The sequence below is a fragment of the Salvia splendens genome, chromosome 7 (genome assembly GCF_004379255.2).
Source record: "Salvia splendens isolate huo1 chromosome 7, SspV2, whole genome shotgun sequence".
Taxonomy (NCBI): domain Eukaryota; kingdom Viridiplantae; phylum Streptophyta; class Magnoliopsida; order Lamiales; family Lamiaceae; genus Salvia; species Salvia splendens.
In genome coordinates this window covers 27,530,529-27,554,877 of record NC_056038.1, presented here as the reverse complement: position 1 = coordinate 27,554,877, position 24,349 = coordinate 27,530,529, and the positions used below count along the sequence as shown (strand labels likewise).

General features: G+C 37.3%; 5 protein-coding genes across 10 annotated transcripts; all 5 read right to left on the bottom strand.

Annotated features, from left to right (window-relative positions):
* Window positions 1-351: 351 nt before the first annotated feature.
* On the bottom strand, window positions 352-5,544 carry LOC121810908 (myosin-11-like). 6 transcript variants are annotated; one of them, XM_042211642.1, is made up of 9 exons: window positions 5,074-5,544; window positions 4,445-4,645; window positions 4,234-4,356; window positions 4,069-4,112; window positions 3,900-4,002; window positions 1,574-3,797; window positions 1,173-1,325; window positions 812-900; window positions 352-698 (listed from the first exon to the last, which is right to left on the bottom strand). In XM_042211642.1, exons 6-9 carry the CDS (start codon window positions 2,762-2,764, stop codon window positions 464-466), a joined length of 1,668 nt encoding a protein of 555 aa, XP_042067576.1. In that variant the 5' UTR covers window positions 2,765-3,797; window positions 3,900-4,002; window positions 4,069-4,112; window positions 4,234-4,356; window positions 4,445-4,645; window positions 5,074-5,544; the 3' UTR covers window positions 352-463. The 6 variants fall into 6 exon arrangements, with proteins under 6 accessions (XP_042067576.1, XP_042067574.1, XP_042067579.1 ...); XM_042211640.1 differs by having other exon boundaries at window positions 3,900-4,112; XM_042211645.1 differs by lacking the exon at window positions 4,069-4,112.
* On the bottom strand, window positions 2,766-5,151 carry LOC121810663. Its single transcript, XM_042211415.1, has 7 exons — window positions 5,074-5,151; window positions 4,445-4,645; window positions 4,234-4,356; window positions 4,090-4,112; window positions 3,900-4,002; window positions 3,630-3,797; window positions 2,766-3,557 (listed from the first exon to the last, which is right to left on the bottom strand). Exons 1-7 carry the CDS (start codon window positions 5,149-5,151, stop codon window positions 2,766-2,768), a joined length of 1,488 nt encoding a protein of 495 aa, XP_042067349.1.
* Window positions 5,545-17,379: 11,835 nt separating the features above from the next.
* Window positions 17,380-17,709, bottom strand: LOC121810662 (nuclear transcription factor Y subunit C-2-like). The gene has a single exon (XM_042211414.1). It carries the CDS (start codon window positions 17,707-17,709, stop codon window positions 17,380-17,382), a length of 330 nt encoding a protein of 109 aa, XP_042067348.1.
* A 1,158-nt stretch (window positions 17,710-18,867) lies between these two features.
* Window positions 18,868-19,968, bottom strand: LOC121810661 (LIM domain-containing protein WLIM2b-like). The gene is made up of 5 exons (XM_042211412.1): window positions 19,796-19,968; window positions 19,494-19,602; window positions 19,396-19,415; window positions 19,213-19,302; window positions 18,868-19,143 (listed from the first exon to the last, which is right to left on the bottom strand). Exons 1-5 carry the CDS (start codon window positions 19,934-19,936, stop codon window positions 18,868-18,870), a joined length of 636 nt encoding a protein of 211 aa, XP_042067346.1. The 5' UTR covers window positions 19,937-19,968.
* Window positions 19,969-23,564: 3,596 nt separating this feature from the next.
* Window positions 23,565-24,077, bottom strand: LOC121810660 (eukaryotic translation initiation factor 4B3-like). The gene is made up of 2 exons (XM_042211411.1): window positions 23,898-24,077; window positions 23,565-23,855 (listed from the first exon to the last, which is right to left on the bottom strand). Exons 1-2 carry the CDS (start codon window positions 24,075-24,077, stop codon window positions 23,565-23,567), a joined length of 471 nt encoding a protein of 156 aa, XP_042067345.1.
* Window positions 24,078-24,349: the final 272 nt, after the last annotated feature.

Sequence of the window (24,349 nt, the reverse complement as noted above, 5' to 3'; positions counted from 1 at the left end):
TGTAATTTCTGAAAGAAGTTTGTATGTTGCAAAATAACCCAATCAATGCAAGAACAATTTATATGATGTAATTGCATATATGATATTCATAAACAAATACTTCCAGTCTCTACCTATATGATCACAAAGCAAATTATGTTACAAAACCTGCAAAAAGTGACCCAGAAAATAAAAGAAACAAAGAATCAGCTACTAAGGGAGACTCCTGTATGGAGCGATGACACCCTTGAGGATTTTGTATTACATTCAATGAAGTGAAGAAACTACCTTATATATAGATACAAAAGAAATGAATACATCTATATATATATATATATATATATATATATATATATATATATATTATGAGGAAAATAATATAACAATTTACAAAGAATTATTCTTTAAAAACTCTGCAAAAACTGTCAGTAAGAAGCCGCCCAAGTGCCACAGTTAACATACCTACATACTGTGCCAAACAAGTTTAGGCAGCGGTATGGTGATTTTTCTTGTTCTTGAGGTTGCGTACTTTCATTACGAGTTGTTGTCGTTCCCCTTCAACTTCTGCAAACTTGAGGCTTATTTCTGAATACCTCTCCTGCATCTCCTTCAGTTCTGCCTCCATCAACCTGTTCCTCTCTTGCAATAGTTCCATCTCATTTGTTAATTCATTATGATGCCTTGGACATTCTTGGGCATCTTGTGGATTGTCGTTGTGGCTGCAAATGTCGAAGCATTTGTTTTAGAATGCAATCAATTTTATCATTACCATTTGCACTCGCAAGCAGAGTAGTATATCATTAATATGATATGCATTGGTACTGCTACATACCCATTGAGATTGGTTGAATCTTCATCATTCTTTGTTGCTTCTTCAATTGATCTGACATTTGGATCCTGCTCATCTGAAATCGTAGCTATCTGCAAATCAGGAGGATATGTTTAGACCCCTATGAAATGGAGTAAATAATTGTAGGACATACAATGCAAATTGCAGAAATATTTTATCATGATGAAGAAGAGAGTTCGGAATATTTTATTAGTAAAATGATCTTTTTTCTCCTAAATTTCATCATGGTTACGGGACCTCTATTCATTCAACTTCAGAATAGCTATAGTATAAGGAGTTATGGATCTCTAACGTTTGCTATAAGCCTAATCCGATTAAAGCAAACACTGCAAAATTTACAAACCTTTTCAAGTCCATTCTCATATTGAATGGTGGTTTGGTTGAGTACTTCCATTCTTCGTTCTAACTCTTTGGTTTTGTGATGAAGTTCCTTTTCCTTCTCAAGAAATGAATTATTTGATATTTCCAGAGCACTTTCCTTTAACTTGATCTGACCCTGAGATCATGAATTTGGAATCAAAATCTGAGATATGATAACAACACAGAAATGTATGCCCGTTATAATTGAACTACGACTACTCTATTAAAGAAATTTAAGTAAAAGAATTTATGCTCCAAAGACCATTAACCTGCAACATTAGCATCACAAAAACTTAAGAAGCACCATTTGTTTTACTCTAAGTGGTTGAGGATGTGTTACACTACAACATAAATAATAACACACGATACTCAATAAGGATCTACCTCAAGTAACTTAATTCTCTCTTTAAGATCTGCAACTTCTATGGAGCCACAAATAACAGGCTTCAGAGTTTCCGAAGTTGCTTTGACTACATCCTTCATCATCTTCTCCATGCTTCTGAGGGCATCTTCATTTTTCTTCAAGTCCTCTTTTAACTGAGAAACTTTTTTCCTCAACTCCTCATTTTCCAATTCATACTGTGATAGGGAATGCTTTATTTCGTCGTACTGTGAGTGAAGGGACTCTAGCTCTGACTGCAAAGTCCCAACAATCAATTCTTTTTCTTCCAGAAGACATCTCATTTTATTCAGTTCCTTCTGTGAGTCCTTAGCATCATTTTTCAATGATGCAATCCTGTTTTGTAGAACAATTTTTTCTTCATTCCCTTGCAACACAAGCGAGTCCATTTCCTTGATGGAGTTCCTAATTTGTTCCAACTCATGCAAGAGTATCTCTTTACACCCTAAGTCCTCCGAAAATGTTTTATTCATACTCCCACATGTGCTAATCTCTTCCTTGAGCTTTAAAACTTCGACTGAAAGGAGCCTCTGGGATTCTTCAGTCTGCTTTTTCTGATATTCAAGCTGCGATGTTTTATCATCGATTTCTGACTGCATCTTTTCTATTTGATTAGTCATAGATTTAACTTGACTGGCAAGCTGACACAAACTATCCTCATAACTACTCTTGACTGATTGATGCTCTTCAAAAGTTTTCTTGATGGCTACTTCTAAATGAAATTTCTCTAGACGAAGCTCGTTTCCTTCGGCTAGAGCTTTGGCAGCCAGTTTCTCATTGGATTCAAACGTAGTCGCCATCTGCACCGAAAGCCTTCTAAATTCCTCCTGAATCCTTTTTGCTGTGCTAGCATTTTGCGACCGTGTCTTTCTCAATATATCTTCAGCTCTTATAGCCCTTTGCTCCAGCTCCACTTTTGAGCTCATAAGATCTTCCAGATCAGCTTCAAATCCATGTAATTGATTTTCAAGGTCTTCTTCCAAGCTCTTGACATGAGTTTCTAGTTCACTGATTTTGACAAATGCATCTGCCGATTCTTTTGACTGCCTTCTGAGTTCATGCTCTAGGTTTTCTATCTGAGTTTCAAGTTCATGAGTAGTAGCATAAGAGGATGTACATTCATACTGCATTTTCAGTTGCTCCTGAAGCTCGCTCTGCTCTAGCTTATATGACATTTCATGGTTCTCTCTTCATGATTTCATAATCAAGTGCAAGCTGCTCCATTTGCATCTCTAGCTCGTCTTTATCTCGCTTGTAGATTTCTATTTCACTACGCATGTCCATGATTTGTTGTTCTAGAACATATGATTGCTTGGTGTCATCATGCTCCTTCACGAGCTCCTCAAGAGCTTTCTGTTCTTCATCATCACTGTCATTGAGAAATCGATGTTTTTGGCCTGCTCTGTAAGTCTTTTCTTCCACGTCTTTAGTCGATGATCCACTTGTGAGGTTCAATGCATCTCCGTCTTTCTGCTCCAACATCTCCTCAAGGTCCTTCACTGCAAGCAATAGTTCAGAGTTTGATTCCTGAGTCTTTTGAAGTTGAACTCTGAGATTGGCATTTAGTTCTTTAGCATGTTTCAGCTCTTGCCTCAGTTCTTCAACAATCGCATAAGGCTCCCCTCCCTCATCTAGCGAATTTGTTCTACTTCTTGCTTCGTCTATTCGTATCCTTGAAGCATTGAGCATATCACTCTCTCCCTTCAGAGCATCTCTTTCCTCTTTCAAGCAAGCATGCTCTCTAAAAAGATCTTGCCCCCTTTTGCTCTCCTTCACAATCTGCTTACGAAGTGTCTGAAGTTCTAACTCAGAGATCTCTGCTTGTCTGGATAAAGCAGCAACTTCGGATTTGAGCTTCTCAATCACAATACCCGAGGATTCATCCGAATTATGCCTTAGAAAGGTGTCTCTAGGGGTTCCAGATGAGTCGTCTGTACTAACTTCAAGTGCAGAATTGCCTGACCAATCCTATTGTGACCTTTGACGCACTTCATGCACTGAAGGTTGTGTATCAGAGTTCGGCCTCAAAGATGGTAGAACTGAAGCAGGCTCTTGATGGGCACTGCCATTCTTGATCTGAGGTTGCCATGGTATCTCAACTCCACAACTGCCATCAGAGCTTGAAATCGTTAGATCAGATCCACTGGATGTTCGACGGTTGCCATTGAATTTAACGATGTGGGTAACAGTCTTGTTCAATGGCAGATCCTGCTCAGAGGGAAGGAAACAATATGACTATCATTTTGAATTTAATTTTATCAAGTAAGGTAGATTAGGAAAACAAGATGGTAATAGAAGATGAGAATTTACATCAGAACTGCTCTTTATGGTTCCATCTTCGTCGACATTGTTCAACTGCGACTTCAGGCTGTTTTCTTTATATAGTTTTACACTCTCAGTTTCTTCGATCTCTCTGCGAGACCAAGAAACACTCTCAATTCAGTCGAGCTAAGTAACAATATAAAGAAAACATAATTACAGTAATCAGCAGCCAATAGACTCTTGGATCCTCTGAATTGATAACTGAAACAAATAAGGAAACATCAATCAAGCTAAGAAACAAATGCTGATCCAGTCAAATGCAGTAAAAAAAAGTCAACATTTATAGCAAATTTAATCATGGACTCAAAATGGGGCGAATTACATTCAATACAGCTTCAGTTTTTGAGTTCTTGAGGGGAAGAGCAACCAGGGAAACCTTATTTAACTCCACATAATTTGAGAAATCAATTGAGGCTTCTCCAAGAACTCCACCTTTAGACGCTCCCTGTTGTACCATAAAAGAAATAACGCTAGCTTTGGATCATCGCTTGGCAGCAAGGCAAAGCATAAATAAAATGTGTAACATTCCATACCGTCCCTACAACAAAGCAGTACATCCTCTCATGAATCTTCCCTGTTTTGGGTTCTCGACTGAACTTCACAGTCTCATACACTGGATTCTCCCAGAAACAACTCTCATCCCGAATTAATGCCTTGTCCGATTTAACTGTAGGCTTTCCATTATCCGCAGGAACAACAGATACTATCAGTGCATCCCCTCCATTTTGCAACACCTATCATTCCAAAAGATTGATCATCACAAGTTCAATCACATTTCACGGCCTCTATTTTGCAAGTCTCCAGCCCAAGATTCTAAACAGAATGATGGAAAAACCCAACAGTCCTGAAGTAGCTTACTCTTCTTCCAACTTCATTGTATCAAAGCCTTCACTATTTCGACACTAAACAGAACAAATATGTTCTTACACAGGTATTAGTTCAAAACCATTGCAAAATTCACAGAAAATTACTAAACAACACCTTAAACATTTTCTGTATCAATTCACAACACCTCACGTCACATTACCATTATTCCAAAACAAAAAGCTCAAGATCCAATCTGATTTGCTTAATTCTCAATCTTCAGTTACATTTCCACATACACTCAAAAAGCGCACACACTAATCCAAATAAAGACAGACAATATGTGAGTTAAATTTACCTTAGCTGCATGAAACTGCAACTTAAACACTACTTTGACCTTGTTCTTGTCGCTCCTCCACCGCGCCGACTTGAACATTTTGCCCTATATTACCCTGAAACCCAGCATTACCTTCTGATCTCACTCTTCAGGAGCCGCCGGAGCTCAGCCAGAAACTCACCGGAGCTCCGGTGAGCGCCGTTGGATAAACACCATCTAGTCAAAACAGCATCAATGCAATCCAAATTGCAATTCGAATTCGGAGCTAAGAAATGGCAACACAAAAATCGAAAGGCGGTTGAGTCACTGAGCAAAATTCAAGTGCGCAAGGATGGAATTGACACTTGCGGATCAATGCTGCTGAATCACACTCACTGAAATCCTCACTCGAATCAAAATAAAAAAAGCAGCTACCAAAACGAGAGAAATATCAATCAGTTTATTTGTTAGCAACGCCTAATACCTTTTTCTTTACTGTCACATCTTTTCATACATTTTTTTCTTACCGTCACATTCTTTTCATACCTTTTTCCTTACTGTCACATTCTCTCTCTCTAAATTTGAATGTGTTGCATTGTTACAGATCTCCACCCCTGGAACCAACTGAGCTAGCCCGTACGGGCAAGAATATGTGTTGCAAGCTGTAAATGAATGTAGAGCCCCTTTATTTTGTACTGTTCCTCACTGCACAACCTTCTCCTACTTCTTCAATCTCAAAATTTAATTTTTTAAATAATTAATTATTGATGTTCAACAACAGCATTTCTGTTTCCTTATAACCTCCATTCAAATTCCCCTATGGATTAACACTAATTTTTACATCTCAATCTCTCTTTCTAACTGAGTCGCATTGTAGCTCAAAACCCACTCCCAAGATTCAATTTTGTTCCACATTGCTCCACAGCAGAAATCCAATTCGGTAGCAATGGTGCCGTGGTGGGGGAAGGAATCCCACATAGGCACATCGGTGGTGGTGAAGATGGAGAACCCCAACAACTGGTCAATGGTGGAGATAGAATCCCCTTCCGACGAGGAATTCCTGAACGACGCCGTCTCTGATTAATGATGTTAAAAGTGACTTTTTATTGCCTAACTCTGATTAATATAATGATTAGGTTAAGATTGGTGGGTGGAATTATATTACAATCCCCAATTTCTTAAAAGTTATCACTTATACTGACAATTTGGGATAGAGAATATATTATACTACTATCAAACAAACTTTTATTTAAAGAAAAGTCACCAATCTAATAAAAGTCAGAGAGAGAATGTGCATTGGAAGAAAAGATACCTCATTGACAGAATAGAATGACAGCGCACACAGCAGACAACATAGAGTGTCGGAAATGGTAGGTAAAGAGACTAAACTGCCCTTCGGCCCATTTGGGCATTTTCGTCCAAAAAATGGCAAAATATGCAAGGTTTGTGATTGTATATTTTGTTAGATCCATGTGGTGGGATTTTTAAATGTTAGGGGTCTCTGATGTTACACAGCGAAAAATTAGGGTCCTTTTATGCAGTTCACTCCTACTAAAAATTCATAACAGTAATATATTTCGTGTATAGATTCGAATTTATACTTATATAAATAGTGGTGAATTATAGTAGTAGTATTTGATTTTTAAAAATGCTGACTGTTAATGTTATGGGAAATCTCACTATTTATTTTATGGGAAATCACAAAATAATAAAATGCACACCATTTTTTGTGACCGATAGAGCGCATTATTATAGAAACAAAAATTTCTATTTCTATATTTCGAATATGGAATCTTACCGGGCATAAGGTAGACATGCTGATGCACACGGTTCAAAAATCGCCGGTTCCGAATCGGAACCGACGGTTCACGGTTCAACATTTTCATGAACCGGAACCGGCCCGCCAAGGGTTCCGACGGTTCCGGTTCTGGTTCAAAAAACCGTTGGTTCATAGGGCGGTTCAAAACCGCCGGTTTTTGGCGGAAACCGCCGGTTCCAGACCGGTTAGGCAGTTCGTAAATTTTTTTTTTTTGCATTTTCTTATTTTTTTATCTATGAAATGTACGTAAATAAAATTCAGAAATCAAGATGAAAATTGCAATTTTATTGAGATTACAAGTTACAACAATTACAAATCATAAAAAACTTGAAGTCTTAAATAAAAAATTTAAATACAATGACACTACTAGTCTACAACGAAACTAATTACAAATTATAAAAAAAGACTTGAAGTTCTGAACAATAAATTTATAAGTATATATACTCTTAGTCGGCGAGGAATATGTTTCTACATAACTAAATTGAGGACATCTTTAGCAATTCAACCTTAAATGTTGAGTTTAGTCTAACAATCAACAATTATAGTAGAATTGTCAAAAGTTTTCCGGATTATCCTTATAGAGAAATCTATTTAACCGACTAGAGTATATACAAATACAATTATTTAATTGTATTTGCATATTTTTAAAGTACAAACAAATGAAAAAAATAAAGGAAAAGGACTTGAGGTCAACTTAAATTTAAAATTTAAGTTGAGGTGCCTACGTATCTCCAATGCTCATTTGCATTAGGGAATCAAAGCCCACGTAATTCTCTTACCTTACTTACCTATTTGGCTTGGCCGACAGTTGACGGTTGGCCTACGATTCATCATCGGTGAATTCTTCTTGTGATTCCTCCTGACGATCATCCCAATCATTTTCTTGTTCTCTGACGACAGCTTTGGCCCAATCATCAAGTAACATCACGGCTTCCATATTTTTCGGGAGAGCTTACTTCTTGACGCAAGTATGGGAAAATCTTTCTCGTATGTTCCCCACCAATCGAGGACGTCGATTTGGGCGGGAGGAGTAGGACCTTCATCACCAAAGGAAAAGAGTGAATCGAAATATAAATCTAACTCACTTACCATACCTGAGGTCGACCTTCCGCCGGTGCTGTAGCTGTATAGGTCGGCTAATTGGGATTGAGTGTCGGGGTCATCATAATCAGTTTGAAATGCTAAGCCAAAATTATGGTGTTGAGGAGGGGTAGGTCTTCTGACTTGGTGGGTACTGTTATACTTGGTTTCATATTCGGTGTAGAGAGCATGCAAGTTAAACTCAGAGGTTTGTTGGACAATTGACCGGTCCGGGAGGTTTATTTGAAATGTTTCGGTTAGGTTTACTCCCCATTGGTCATTGGTATCCGCTTGTAATTCTTGAAGTGGATCAAGATCAATAGAAGTCAAATTGTTATAATAAAAATCTAAAATCCTAGAGGTATCGGCTAATTTCCATTTTGGATCCAAGACCTTTGCAATCAAAAACACCGTTGGAATCTCACTGAAATACTTAAGCCATTTGTCAATAATATAATATAAAACACACATCAATTTAGGTGAAGAGCAAACATTTTTCATCGCAGTTTTAAAACCAAGTGATATATACATGCAATGCTCTAAAACATGAACAACATTGCAATAATAAACACTCGATAATTCAACAATCGTATTTTGAAATATTTGAACAATTTAAATAAACTCACGCTATGATCCCAACAACTATGCGACAGATATAAATCAGAAACGGGATAGGTTCTAAAAAAATCACACAAAGAATCTTTATGCGCCAAAGTAGAATTCAGCCAATCATATGTCGAATTTCATCTATGAGACACATCCATGGTAAAATTCGTATATCGTACCTTCTTTTGATGTCAATACTTCTTCCAAGATTTGGCAATATTAATTTAACTGCAGTTCTAATAGGACTAACATGCTTTTTCCATAATTCAAGTGCATCTTTTACACATAAATTCAAAATATGACATATGCATCTTTGATGAAAATACTTACCACCAATAACCGGAGCATAAGCCGCAATCAAGTCATTAATACTTGTAGTGTTAGCAGTTGCATTATCAAAACTAACAGAAAATATCTTATTGCATAATTTAAATTCATTCAAAACTTGAATAATTAAAAAAGTAATTTCGGGTGCAGTGTGTGGTGTCTCAAATTCTCTAAAACCAATCAAACGCTTGTTCAAAGTCCAACTATTGTCAACAAAGTGAACCGTAATGCCTATGTATGAATGTCTATTAAAACAATCAGACCATACATCTGAGCAAAGTTCACTTTGTGTCCCAAGTTGAGTAAATAACGTGATAATTCAACTTTTTCTCCAAACATTGTCGAACGGTAGATCGTTGAACGATCATTCGACCTACTCTTTTGACAGCTACGTTCAAACCACTTTGCATAGTAACCTCAAATTTTTTGTCATCATAAACATTAAAAGGAAAATGCTTCATTGCAGCCCATCTAGTCATAACGTCAGCAAAAATTTTAGGATCATATTTAAAAAGTTACGTATCTGACGAACCTGAGCCACCGAATGCTTTGTCACCAAATGACGACGGAGGGTGCCATATCCCCCACCACTTGTAAACTTTATCACAATATTAACAATATGCATGAAACGCCGATGTCTTTTCTTGAGAGAGCGGATCATTAGGACTCGGAATTACCACCGGGACCTTCTTGTAGTATTAGGAAGATAATAAAATTAAAAAACTCAATCTTATTAAATTATGAATTGTAAAAATAATTTTATTTTTTAGAACTTAGTTACATGCGTTCAGCCGCCACTCGGGAAACCTCTTTCATAACTTCTCGACGACTAGGTCACTTTGATCTTTGGGGACGACTACTTTGATCTTAGGCAATTCCTTTGCCCCGATCACCGCGTCCTGGTCCACCACGAGAAGAAGACATAATGCAAAATGAAAGTAGTATGAAATATGGAGTATTGAATAAATGGTAAATTACGAACACAACAACAAATACAGTAGTAAACAACTTGAGCAATTAGAGAGAATGGGTATAGAGAATAGAGAAATTGAGATTGAGAAGGAAATCCTATTAACACAAGAATGGGGTGAGTAAAAATGATGGGGGAAGTGAGGTATTTATAGGAGTATAATTGGAAGAAATAAAAAAAATTCAAAATTCAAATTTCGGCCGGTTTACCGCCTGAACCGGCGGTTCAATCCACGGTTTTTGACGGAAACCGTCGGTTTCTGGCCGAAAACCGGCGGTTTCTGATCGGTTTTCAGGCCTATACACTGTCACCTATACGCTGCCACCTGAAAAGTGTTCGGAACCATCGGAAACCAGCGGTTTTCGGCAGAAACCGCCGGTTTCTGATGTAAACCGCCGGTTTTTCTGTACACCTAGCCTGAAAATCTACCCCCTAGCCGGAATCCTACCGTTGGAACCGCTGAACCGCCGGTTCAAACTGGCGAACCGGCGGTTTTGAACAGCCGGTTACGGTTCACGCTTTTTTTCAACCTGAACCTGCCCGCTTGAACCGCCGGCGCCGATTCCGATTCCGGTTCCGGATTGTGAAGCGGCGGTTAACCGGCAGTCCGGTTCGGTTTGTGCATACCTAGCAGAAGGGAAGCTTATGTTGAAACATTGAGATACCTTGATCAAATATTAGGTGAAAACTTGATTATAATATTTATGGATTCGGCTGTGGATTCGGCGATGTGATGTGAGGTGACAGAAATGCCCTTTTGAAAGTGACGAAAATGCCCTTTTGAGGTGACGGAAATGCCTTCCGTCCCTTATAATTCGTCACCATTTTACCGGACACGAGGTTTAAGAAATGTAATACAAAGTGAGTTGAAAAAGTTAGTGGCATGTGGGTCCTACGTACTTTTATATATTATTTTTATATATTAGCTTTATAAAATGTGTGTGAGAATGAGCTAGTGGAATGTAGGGTCCACTATAAAAAAATAGTAAAAGTGAAAGGTGATAAATTTTTAGGGACGGACGAAAATGGAAATAAGTGATAAATTTTAAGGAACGGAGGGGAGGGAGTATTTTTGTAACGTTGATGGAAGAAAATCTTTTGATGCTATAATCTTTGAGTGACAAGCTATTGATAGCTAACTCAAAGTAATCAATGCCTATTATTTTCCCTTGGTAAGTCTAGTATTTTGATCGTAAATATTTAAATAATACTAGTATGAAAAACATACTAGTACCTCAATTGATACATCTCAGATAAAGCGTTTCAATTTCATAATGATACTTGTTGTAACAAACACAAATATATCTGAATTAAATAAAAGATTAAGATTGAACCATCATACTTAATTCATAATCATAATAATATTGAATTAGAGAATGACATTTAGGATTGACATGGTTAAAACATCAATTTTGCTTTAGGAATAGATGAGTAGAACACGAAATCATTTTTTGGAAAATATGTGGGTTGGATTCCGCAAATGCTGACTCACTAAATTGAGATTAGTGGTGGGACATATTGCTCAAATGCATAAGAGCATCCGCAGCGGTGGCGGTTGGCGCCACCGCCGTCCGTGCCAGCGGCAAGGCGAAGGACCGCCACCGCTGCAACCGCGCCGCTGGCACGGCGCTGCTCGATGTATCGAGCACGTCCGTGCCAGCGGACGCACACGTGGCGGTCTCCCATTCGCCAACGGCATAGCCGTTGGTTTCAAACATTTTTTTATTTTTTTTTTAAAAATCGGATTTTTATTAAAAAAATCGATAAAAAATAAAAAAAAAAATTTTCACTTCCCCAAAAAATTATATCCGTTTATAACCGTTTTCCCCACTTTTTAATTTTTTTTTATTTTTTTTACCCCAAAAATACACACTTTCATCTATAAATACCCTCAATTTCACTCCAAAAAATTCATACTTTCACTACACAATTCTCATCATCAATCTCTCATATCCATTTTCATCTTCCTCTCACACCCTACAACACCACTATGTCCGGTAACGACGACAACCCAAGCGGCTCTCACGGTTGGAACCCCGAATGGTTCGGTTCGCAACCGTTTCATAGTCCGGAAACGGAATATTCGGCCCCTCCTCTCACCCAAGATTCGGGCGTTCCGAGTGGCTACAGGCCATACCCAATCGACGATCAAGGTGCCCTCCGATGGGCGCTACGGGTGACACCGGAGCCTAGGCCTCGCGCCCCTTCCCAATGCCGAATCCTCCATCTCGCGCCGGTGTCCGCACACCGTACTCACCGGCGGAGATGGAAAGATTGTTCAAGGCGTACTTGGAAATCTCCGAAGATGCGGTGGTTGGAACGAACCAATCCGACGATCACTTTTGGTGGCGCGTCTCTAGCCGGTACAATGCACACCGGCCGCCGGGAACGATCGAGCGCAACGAGAGTATGGTGCGCAACTGCATCGGCCGAGCCAACGAAGAAATTGGCAAGTTCAACGGCTATTTCATCCAGGAGTCCCGGAATGCCGGGAGCGGCCGAAGCGAGGTCGACATCATCACCGCCTCGCTGAGCACCTACCAATCCATGAACGGTAAGTCGTTCAAATATCTTAACGTTTGGTAGGAGACGCGGACGCACCCGAAGTATAAGGGAGGCATAACATCCTCCTCTAGCGGCTCCTCCAAACGCTCACGGTCGGCATCCCTATCCGACGCCGGCGAAGAAGTGGCTAGCCAACTCGCCGAAGCTAACTTGGGTAGCCCCGATGCCCAACCAAGCGGTTCTCGACGCCGACCGCAAGGTAGGAAGAAGGCGGCGGCCGAACGACGTCGCGCCGCGACTCCATCTGCCCCTGCTCCCGAACCCGCACCCTATGTTCCACCTCCACCCCCGAACAACTCGTTGTGGGCCCTTTTGGCCCAACTCAATTTGGCCGATAGGTCAACTATGACCCCCACGCAACTTCAAACGCACGAGTCCATGATATTGGGTCTCCAAAAACAATTGGGGTTGGTGCCGCCGGATGCGTAGTCTTCCTCGGGTTATATTAGCCAATAATTATGTAATTTTTAATTTTTAGGAGTTTAATTATGTAATTTTAATTTTTAGTATTTAATTATGTAATTTTTAATTTTTAGGATTTTAATTATGTCTTTTTATTTTATTTGTAATTGTTATTTTTATTGTGGTTTTTTTAATGAATTTTAGTATTATGAAAATGTTTTGTGTAATTGAATTTATATTAATTGTGCTCGTCCTTGCGGAAGAGCACAGTTGTGGGTGTTGTGCTCTTGCCAGAGAGCAGGCATGAATAGTACCGCCCGGGCCCACAACCGTGCCGCTGGCAAGAGCACGGTTGTGGATGCTCTAAAGGTCAACTTAAGAGCATCTCCAGTAAGCCTGGACTTTATATAGCCCTCACATAGCCTTCACACTGCCACATCATCAGCACTACAATTCTCCTGCCACATCAGCTTGCCACATCAACTGGACATCAAATAGCCCTCACATAGTCTTCATACTACATATCCACATCACTAATAACAATTATATAATTTAATTTACAATCGTATCAACATACAGAATTTAATTTACGAGACAAATACATTTAAATTGAATAATACTATTAAAATTTCAAAAAGTACAATAATTTAAAAAAAATACATTTAAAAAAATTACATTTAAAAAAATTACATAAATTTACATAAAAACTAACGCCTTGCAATCCTCCGCGCCCACAACTCTTCAACTAAATCCTTTTGGAGTCGAATATGAGCCTCCGTCTGACACATGTCGGCATGTGCTTGGAGGAGGGCTTCTTCATCGTGAGGTACCCCACCTCGTACGTTGGCGGTGGCGACGCCGTGGCTTGGACCGGCCTCATTATCGTCGTTGGCCCAATCAGTCAGTTGTACACCTTCATTTTCGACAATCAGTCAGTTGTACACCTTCATCTTCGAAAAAAAAATAAAAAATAAAATCTGACGCCGGTTTGACGCCGATCCGGGACCCACAATGGCGCCGTGAGGATCGGCGTCGGAACCGGCGTCATCGCGCGAATCGGCATGGCCACGCCGATTTTGACGCCGATTTCGCCGACGCCGGTTCCAATGGTTCGGCTTCAGAACCGGCATCGGCGAAAAATCGGCGTCGCGATTTTGATGCCGACATTGGAGATGCTCTAAGAGATCATTTTAACTTTTAATAAAGTAGATCGGTTTTAATATCTCTTGTAGTATAAAATTCAATTACAAATAGAATTCTAGGTTATCATTGATAATTGAGATTAATAATTCATCAAGATACTGAGCAGTTATTATGTCACGCAATAAATTATAGTAAAATAGTTAAAAATGGGTCCACCGACAATCCATTTACGGAATAACCAAACACCTATCAGTCCTATGTCTTATTCTGTTATGTTACTCATTTCTGTAAAAAAAATAGTAGTACTTTAATTTAATTAGTTTAAATTAGTTTATTATTCTATATTCAAATAATTCAATGTTTTAAATTTTAGTACTACTACATTATTATACTCGTTCTAGGAAGTGCTGGTACGCATTCATACATCAAAATTATGTGACATTTTGAATAAATAAATATAGACATCAAGCATAACTTATAAATAGGTCAAATTAACGATGAATTAAACAAAAAGTTGATGACATGTGATTTTCTACACTCAAGTTGCATTTATTACAACAAAGAAATCATATAATGTAAAACCCACATAATTAAATAAATAAAAATATAAAAAATAAATTTTAATCAAATAGAAAGAAACGAAAAAGAAAAGTTCGATCAACATGAAGGATACCGATCTTAGAAAACTTGAAAAAAGTAGGAAAAAAAGTTGTGAAAGAAAGAGATGTTATTTTATTGGTTTTGTAAATAAAAAAATCACAACTAATTGATATTTAGTTTAGGATAACTATTTAATCTTATTTCATGAATCAACTTGATGAATTTTTAGAAAAAAATGAAAATAGAAAAAAAGAGAGAGAATGGGAGAAAAATTAACATGAAACATAGCTTGGGCATCCACGAATGCCCATCGGCCATCAGGATGGAAGGAACAAGCGTCACCTAATTAATAGAGCGAAAACTGCCGGATTGTCATCAAAAAATTTCTATGTATTTTATATACAACTCAACTTCTTTAATTGTTTTTTGTGTTTTTTAATTTGCTTTTAAAAATTGTAATCATACAATTTTTAATTTTTACAAAATGCGTTAGTATAAGGGCCTAATGAATCTATAAATTGTATAAGAACCTAATGAAACTAAATACATTGGTATAAGAATTTAATGAACCAAAAATTTGTAGAAGAACTTACAATGTACTTCTTTGATGACATCTACATTGGTGATGAATGCCCCCCCCCCCTACATAAACAATGAGAAAGATTGAAATACCCTCAGAAGTCATAAATGTGAAAAGAGATCGAAAAAGAGTATAAAAAACCGGAAATAGTGAAAAAACATAGAAAATGTGATTATCCCTAAATATATATTCCGCTAGAGATATTAAATGTACTAAGCATCTGAGACGGTTAGAAGTTAAAACGCAATTATTTAAATCCTTATTCTGTAGCTCACCTTTTTTAATCTTTAGTTTAATATGCATATATTGAATACATTAATCATATTTGATAATTTTTTGTTGATTATATGGGCTGGTTGATTGGTGGACTATTATTTGGGCCTGAGAATTATTTTTGGCCCATGTGATGTTTTGGGCTTGTGTTTGCCCTAGCCCAATTGGGTTCTGATATACCCCCTCTCCCTCACTCCCCGCTACATTCATTCTGCACTCTCCTTTCTCTCACTTCTCTCTCTCTCGCGTCTGTTGAGTTTCCCTTGTTCTTTCTTCTTCTCCGATGAGTCTCCGGTTGTTTCACTATGGTTTAACACGGCTATTTGAGTGATTAAACGTGTGTGTGTGTGAGAGAGAAAGCAACTGGTTCGGTTGCTTGAGTTCCGAAGAAACTAGGGTTTCTGGTTTGAGAGGTTCTTGTGATTGTGTGCTCTGAGAGTGGATAGATCTGGTGTAGCTGAGTGGATTGGGATTGGAATCAGTGGTGTGTGAAGAGATTCACGGTTGGATTCAACGTTGCTCCCTTGGATCTTGGTTCTGGTGAATAGATCTGTACTATTAGCGGATGGTTGAGCCATAGCTATGAGATCTATTCGAATCCTTTGATTTCTCTCTTATTTTTGTATTACTTGTTTAGATCTGAGAGGATCTCTCGTGTTACTAACTAGGGTTTTCAAGTGTGCAGGGTTCTCGAAGGCTAGTGGATGCACTTGATGAAGGAGTGGATGGACCTAGAACATTAGCTAGTTACCATTGTAATAGCTAGTATTTGTGTTTGTAAATCAGTCGCGTGGGTGATAGTTTGACTGAGCTATCATGTACAAGACTAAAGATGTCTCGGTAATTAGTGAATTCGGATAGTCTGATCCCTACAATTTTTATTAAAATCAACATATAGAGAGTAGAAAAGAAAATATAGAAATTTGATAAGAGAAAAACTACGAGAGAACATTGATGAAAAAAAAGTTATGATTGTATTTTTATATATTTTAGTACTCCTTATTCACGATAGCTTAAACAAAGCGTGTCATCAATTTTTTATGAATAAAAAATGCTCAAAGTCGATTAAACAGATAAAATAAATTACCGATTGTATTGTTTTAGAAAGAAAAAGTAATTAGGTAAAACTTCTCTATTTAGGATAAAAACTTATTATGTTCCTTTACTCGAGTTAATAATAATAAAATCTGGCGTGTTTACCTGATAATAAGTTAGCGCACGTTTTAGTTAGCTATAGTCATATAGATGACGTTTAATCAATTAATTAGTTGACTAAAATATGCGAACAATTTTCAAACTAATGGCTTAAATCATTTGCGTGACCAATCGTATATACTCGGCATAATTCCAATTACAGATCTTCTATTAAATAAAAATATGTATTAGTAGTACCATATTACGAAAATTGATCTCTGCTCAATCTTTTTTATAGTATTATAAAAGAAAAAAACTCTTTAAATTAAATTTACCGATTATGGTAAACACTTTTAATTAAACTAGCCAGTTGGTCGATTTAGTGTCTTTGCCAAGTCTTAGCATTGCACAATCAATTGTTGTCACTTACTTTAAATCACCTATTAACTAAACTTATCACTATACCAAGAAGAAGAAGAAATATACACTGTACGTTGTGTACATTTTTCTAATGAATTTAGTAATTTGCTAGCAAATACTTTTCACGCATATACAAGTGTATAATTTAAATTAAACTTATAAATACAACTCACGCACTAATACAAGTTGGCTTGAACCACTGATTATTTATTATTGAAAGAGAATCGTTGTATCAAATACTACTAAATACTCCCCTTCTACCATAAACAAGATGCTTCTTATATTTTTAGAAAAATGATACTTTAATAGTTAAAGTCGAGACAGTGTCAATATAAAATGTATTGACAAAACGGTGTATTAAATAATATTCTTAAGTAACAGAAAGAAAAGAAAAACATTATGTGAAGAGAGAGAGAAAGAGATGCATCTTCAAGACTCGATAGCAGCACTAGGGTTAGGAGTGTGAGAGACAAGGCCAACAAGGAAATCAAATATATCAGTTTCCATAACAGCAGCAGCCACATCTTCCTTGTGCATTGTCCTTGTCTTCCTTTGCAGCGTCATCGCCCACGCCCTTTTCGTCAACTCTTCGATGAACAACTCACACGCCTTGGAGAACACGATGGGGGCTTCCCCCGATATCATTTTCACATCCTCACCTGATTTCTTCATGATCTTCTTGATTCTTGCTAGTGGCAGCGAATGAGGTCCCGTCTTGCCCCCACTCAGAAGATTAGAGTACGCCCCCGGTTGCCTCATTTTCTAGGGTTTCTTCTTTTTCCTCTCAGCTACACCATTTTGTTGGAGTCTTGAACTAGGGTTTTTTAGAGATACGGCGATGATATTGAGAGTTTGAAGGGTGAGTGAAAATATGTATAACTATGAGTTATATAATTTGATTGGTGGTGTGCAAGAAATTATTGGAAGTGTATATATACAAGTATGAAATTGAAGTGATGGGGGTGGCCGGCCAGCCTACTTGGGGCCGGCTAAAGATATTTGGTTGGCTAATATATTAAAAATAGAATATAAAGAGAAGAATTTAAAAGATTTTATTGAAATTGATTAAAATGTGAAATGGCTTTAAGTTGGACGTAGGGGACTAGTTAAATACAACTATGCTTGAAAATTTGAAATGTTTGGCTTTGTCATCACATATATATTTATCTTTGTATACATTAGGTTAGGAAAATACTATAGTTAACTTAAAAGATGCGTATTTTAAGTAGATGGTAACTAATTATTTTCTGACTAATGTATTTAGATCATATTTGTGTCTTGATTAATCTTATTTATTAAATTGACATATTCAATGTATTTATATCTCTTTCTTATGAACATTGAATAGTATATCCGGTGGAAATTTACGACTTTTTAACTTTGAAACATTTGACCACCATTTTCTACATTATTCGCATTGTTAGAACAATGAGAGAGGACAAATTAAATATATAATGTACTATATACATGTAACGTTTTCTATAAATAAACTGGCAGAGCTTGATCAAACCTACCCATTGCAAAGTGACTTTTGGTTTTTTAATTTATACTTGAATCACATTAAAGACAAACTATAACTTTTATGTGCATGTCATAGCCTACGTAAGTCAATTTTTATCTGAAAAAAGCATACCTAATTGATTATTCACTCGGATTATTTAATTTTTTTTTCATTATGCTATTCATAGACCATGTGTGGAACTGTTCATCAATTACTTTGAGAAAACAAATTGTAGGTTTTATAATTTATGCTAATAAATATACTTAGATATATAATAATTAAGTTGAGATTATTAGAGTAAATTATTTATCAAAGTTTAATACACAATATATATGTGATTGCTTACAACTTCAGAAAAATAATACTAGTAACATATCTAGTCAAAGTTGGATTTACTTAAATAAAAATTGAGATATCTATGTCTCTTCTTCTGGGGCAGGCTCAGCCGGGGCGTCGGGTTCGATCTCGGCAGGCGGGTCGCCCAAATCAAGATCTAGGGCTACAGCATTTTTCTTGAGAGAACTAGTCTTGGTGAGATGGTTGTAGCTGCCCGTCTCCTTGAAGAGCTGAGCAAAGTGAGTCTTGCAGTAGGGGATTCCATCGAGGGCCGCGTAAGACGACATGGTTAGGGTGCAACCTCCATGAGCACACCTAAAGCATAGCTGGTGATAAAATTCTCCCTCCACCGTCACCTGCACTTCTCTATATATATCACTTTTTTCATTTTCTAATTTAAATTAAAATTTGGTTATGAAACATACCTTCTCGAGTGGGTAGACAGTTTTTTTACAGGCTGCACACTTTTCTAACGTGCCAGAAAACATGGTTGACACTTTACTAGGAGTCCTATTCTGTGCATATCAACAAACTTATTATAACTCTCATAAATCCAATTTTTTAAACAAAAAAATAAGTCTTCCCCCCCTTTTTGTAATGGTGTTTACCAGTTCTGGATGTTTGCCACCTGATCAAAAATAAAAGAAAATATAATATGAGAATCACTAATTCTGAATATAATATGGAAGGAGGTTTGGATACTGACTTAAGCTTGATTGAAACTTCTTAGTAGTGAAGCTGCCTGTCTCCCTGAAGAGTTGTTCAAAATGAGGCTTGCAGTAGAGTTTCCCATCCACTGTTGAGTAGTTGCTTATCTATCATTATTATTCAAATAATGTTATTTTTCTTAAAACATCACATGCATAAAAATGAAATATATATTTCCAAAAGGAAAAAACATTTTCTTAAATGTTGGGCTTCAAACAATATGTGCGAACGATATATAAATGCAACCCTACTCCATTAGTAAGAGGCCGTTTCCCTCACAAAAAAATACTATATACATACAGCGAGACGTGCATTGCAAGTGTCGCATTTGAAACAATTCTTGTGATAGGGAATTCCATCAGCGGAAAACATTTCCGCAACATGCACAACTTTTTGGCAAGTATGGCATTTCTGCGTCGTGCCATAGGAAGACGACGACATTTCTTCCTTTTTGTTGTTATTCTTGCTTTCACTTTTTTTTATCTTCTACAAATCAACTAAATCACTGTCCTTTTTACAAAATTAGCATTTTAAGCAATTTTTTTAAGGAGAGTTACAGGCTGAAATTTAAAGTAGGCAAATAATGGTGCTGCTGAATTAGAAGACCTATTTTTCTGTGGCAAAATATGAAACAATCTAAATTAACTGGTGATTATAAGGGATTTTAGGTTTTTTTTAACCTTATATATTTCCATCTGTTAAGATTGGTGGAAGAAGTTTTCCTTTCGTATTGAATGAATAATATGTTACAGAGACTACATATTTATAGGCTAGGTATTCTACATATATGATAAACCTAAATTTACAATAATTGCTCTCTCTAATTTAGGCAAAATATATTCTCATATCAATCACATAATATTCTTCCGATATTATGCGATCTCATTCTAACACCATCTAATGAAAACTTGCATAGTTGATTACAAAAAAAATGACGAATTTATAAACCAGTTAGGACGATTTTAGGAACATGGTTAGTCCGGAGAGGTTTCAATCCAATTAGCACCGGAACTTTTGTGACGGATTTAGTGTCGGAATATTCCGTTGCAAGATAAAAAGAAATACTATTATTTGATCAAATTTATTGATTTGCGGCGAATTTATCCAGCACAAAATTTTAAAAATAATCATTTAATAAATTACTATAACTCCAAAACAATTAACATATTTCTCACTTGCATAGCTAAATTTCATTATTTTTTGCATCACACTTTCTGTCACTAATATATTTTGGGTGCGGAATGTTCCGTTGCTAATTTGCTGAAACTTGTATGCCTTCAGACATGTTCTTTTTTTCTCATCCTCGAGTTTTTCTCAAACTAAGCCCTAAGCAACCCAAGCTCGCATCTCCAAGTAGGGCACCCGATTTGATCTAAGTAAATAGAATTTTGGGACTATTGACAATAAAATTGGGGCTATGGACAAAAACTGGGGCGGGACTATTAGGCGTGTCCGCCTTATAGTGGATACTCTAAGATATTGGGTATCTGGAACGCACAATTTCAAATTTCGAGACCAGGATCGGGTGATTAAAAAAATGGGATTTTGAGTACTGGATGATACTCGACTACTTGATTCTGCGACCCGACTTTAAAAAAAATTATGTTAACTCAATCAGATACTCAATGAGTATCAATTAACAGCTATTCGATGAAATTGGAAAGGGGATAATGATATACATATTTACATTTATTTTATTTAACAAGTGAGCTGATAATCTTAATATTTTATTTTATAATGTATTGTTATAATGAGAGAAATTGATTTGATCTATATATCTTTCCATAATTAGTATGATTTGATTTCATCTATTTTAGTATATTTTTTATCCGCATATTATAAATATGTGCAAAATATTTAATCAGATTTAAAATTAAAGAAATCTTGGAATCGTGTTTGGTCAATGGACTTTGACCAATAATAAATGTGACGAGACATTTAATTTTGTAAAATTAAATGCAATAGCGACGATCTACTTTCGGTGTAGATGACCGTGATATATTCATTTTTGGTGGAGAGATCCTTATTAAACATGTATTTAATAAGATGAATTATTACTTATAATAATTATCGTGGACTAAGATGAACGGTAGAGCCCACACGCGTATGATGCCTCACCTTGAGCCGTGAGGCACGCTCTGTGCACCATGTCTTGTGACCCGTGCTCAGTGCACCGTGTCCCATGACCCGTGCCCCGTCTGCCGAGTGTCATGTGTCAAAAGGTCCACGATTGACCCGACGCATAGCGGGTCCCAAACGGTCCACGATGGACCCGACGCATAGCGGGTGACAAAAGGTCCCCGATGGACCCCGACGCATCGTGTGCCAAAAGGTCCACGATGGATCCCGTCGTGTAGCGTGTCCAGATGCATCATGTCTTTTCAGCTTCCGTAACGGCTTGTAACCTCCGGCGGTTACAGTCAAGCCATCATGGCACACATAATGGCCGTTGACTCCATCAATGTCCAATGAGTGGACTTGGCCTATAAATAGGCATGCATCCATTGCATTCTCTACACAACAATATTGCATATCATTTTGCATAGCTCTCTCTGCATAGTCTTCCGTCGAAGCTCTGCCCTCGCCATCATCCAATTCGCCGAAGCTTGTTCAGTCTGCGGTGCTGCAACAAACAAGACGAAGCCGTTTTATCTTTGGAGACGACACGCCAATCCGAGAGTACTACCGGGGCGTATCACGTCTTGCGGAAAGAGGACTCCTCGACTCGGCTTATAACTTATTTACGATATACAGTTTCGATTATTATTTTGTTATTTCAATTCTGTTTATCGTACTTTTATCTTTATTCTTCATTTGAGTTGTATTACGCCCGATTAGTATATCATTCTACCACAGTTAAATCAAAGAAGACCAACAAGAAATAAAATATTTTTTATATTATCCTCCCTCAGTGGTCATTAAAAATCACAAGTATCGGGTATTGTAAATATGATGGAAGTGGGTATCGAGTATATCTAGTGTGTCTAAGTGGCTATACACGTGACACATGCAATTACTTGGATGATTTGAATTAATCAATTCGCATATAACACATAGATTGCATTCATGGAGATAATGAATTCAAAAAAATAATAATGAAATCTTTAACACATGAATTTTATGAATACCAAAGACTTACTGTTTAGATTCATTTATTATTGGTGGAATAATAATGAAATCTTAACACATGAATTTTATGAATACCAAAGACTTACTGTTTAGATTCATTTATTATTGGTGGAATTGAATTCCAACGGTCCAGATTCCTGAATAATAAAACATTTTGTGGACTCTTCTTAATGGTATTATAAAAGTGATTTTTTTTCTCACTCAATTAAATGCAAAAACAATAATAGTACCACTGGATATTACTGTAATTGTTATTGCTCAAGATATCACTATTCATTTAGGTGATAAAAAAATCGCAAGTGTTTATAAGTCAAAACAATGCATAATCAATATCATATACTCTCAATGGCGGATCTAGAAACAAAAAATCGTGGGGTCGGACAAACAAGACCATAAATACAATAATATTTAAATATTTTTAAAATAAAAATACATTAAAAATAAAATATCTCTATCTTATTTTAGCGAACATATACCTTTCACGGTATACCATCAAGATGTCGTTCAATCAGTCATCTCATCTTATTTCGCAGCTTAGGCTTTGACATATTTCATTATAGAAAACATTCTTTCAACTATTTCAATCTTGTTTGAATTATTATCACTACAACAAAAAATTCGAATAAGGATACTTTTTAATGATATTAAGGACGCTAATATGTGTGTCTAATTATACCATGAACGCTTCATAAAGTGTCTTTATTGTTAGTGTCTCAACTAAAATTAGAGGATACAAATAGAAGTTCCTGAAAAAGCAAAAGATTAAGATAATATGCTTTCAACTTAGGGACGCTTTCTTTTGCGTTGTAAATTATATAGTACTCCCTTCGTCCCTGAAAATTAGTCCCAGTTTACCATTTCGGTCCGTCCCTGAAAATTTGTCCCACTTCAAACTTACTAAAAATGGACATATCTTTATACTCCTCCATATTCACGATATTTACACTCTGACCCCCCTCTCTCTCCTCTCAAACCCACTACCAGCAGAAGACCTCTTACCCGCCGTCCAATTATCAGTCTCATCAGCCCTAGACGGCGCCAATTCGCGATTTGACTCCCGATTGAAACTCCCCTGGCGCCGCGACTGCTCATCCCTCATCCCGCCGCCGTAGGATCTGAATCCCCCTCCTAGCTTGTTCCGATCGAGCTCTTCCGTCGTCCGCTCTCGCGGACTCGTCGGGAGAGCCATCAGCTCGTCCGTCGTCAACCCCTTCGCCTGGAAGGCCGCCGGCTTTGTAGCGCTGTAGGTCGAGAATTCCTAGAGCGTGAGGACCTGCTTCTTTTTCTTCTTAGTCTTCGCCAGAGCCAGGGACGGGAAATCCGCCGTCTCAGAGTGGCCGTTTGGCGCCGCCACCATTTCCTCCTGCTGCTGGAGGAGCTCCGACTCGTTCTCCTCCGCTTCCAGAGCCCACGCGCCTGGCTTCGCCCACGCTGTCTTCACCGTAGCCGCCATGATTGCTGCTTCTCGATTTCTCTCTCTCCCACTAATTAGTTAATCACATTAATTTCACATTACTTTTTTAATCACAGATTTTTGTAATCACATTAATTTTTTAATCACACCTCATTTAAATAACAATAAAACAATAGCATCATGCGGGACCCAAACTCCACTACACTCCTTCATTTAATACAAAGTCAAACTACTCCTTAAAACTCGTGCCTGGTCAAATCGGGACGAATTTTGGGGGACGAGGGGAGTAATTTTTAAAATTTTCCAGAAGC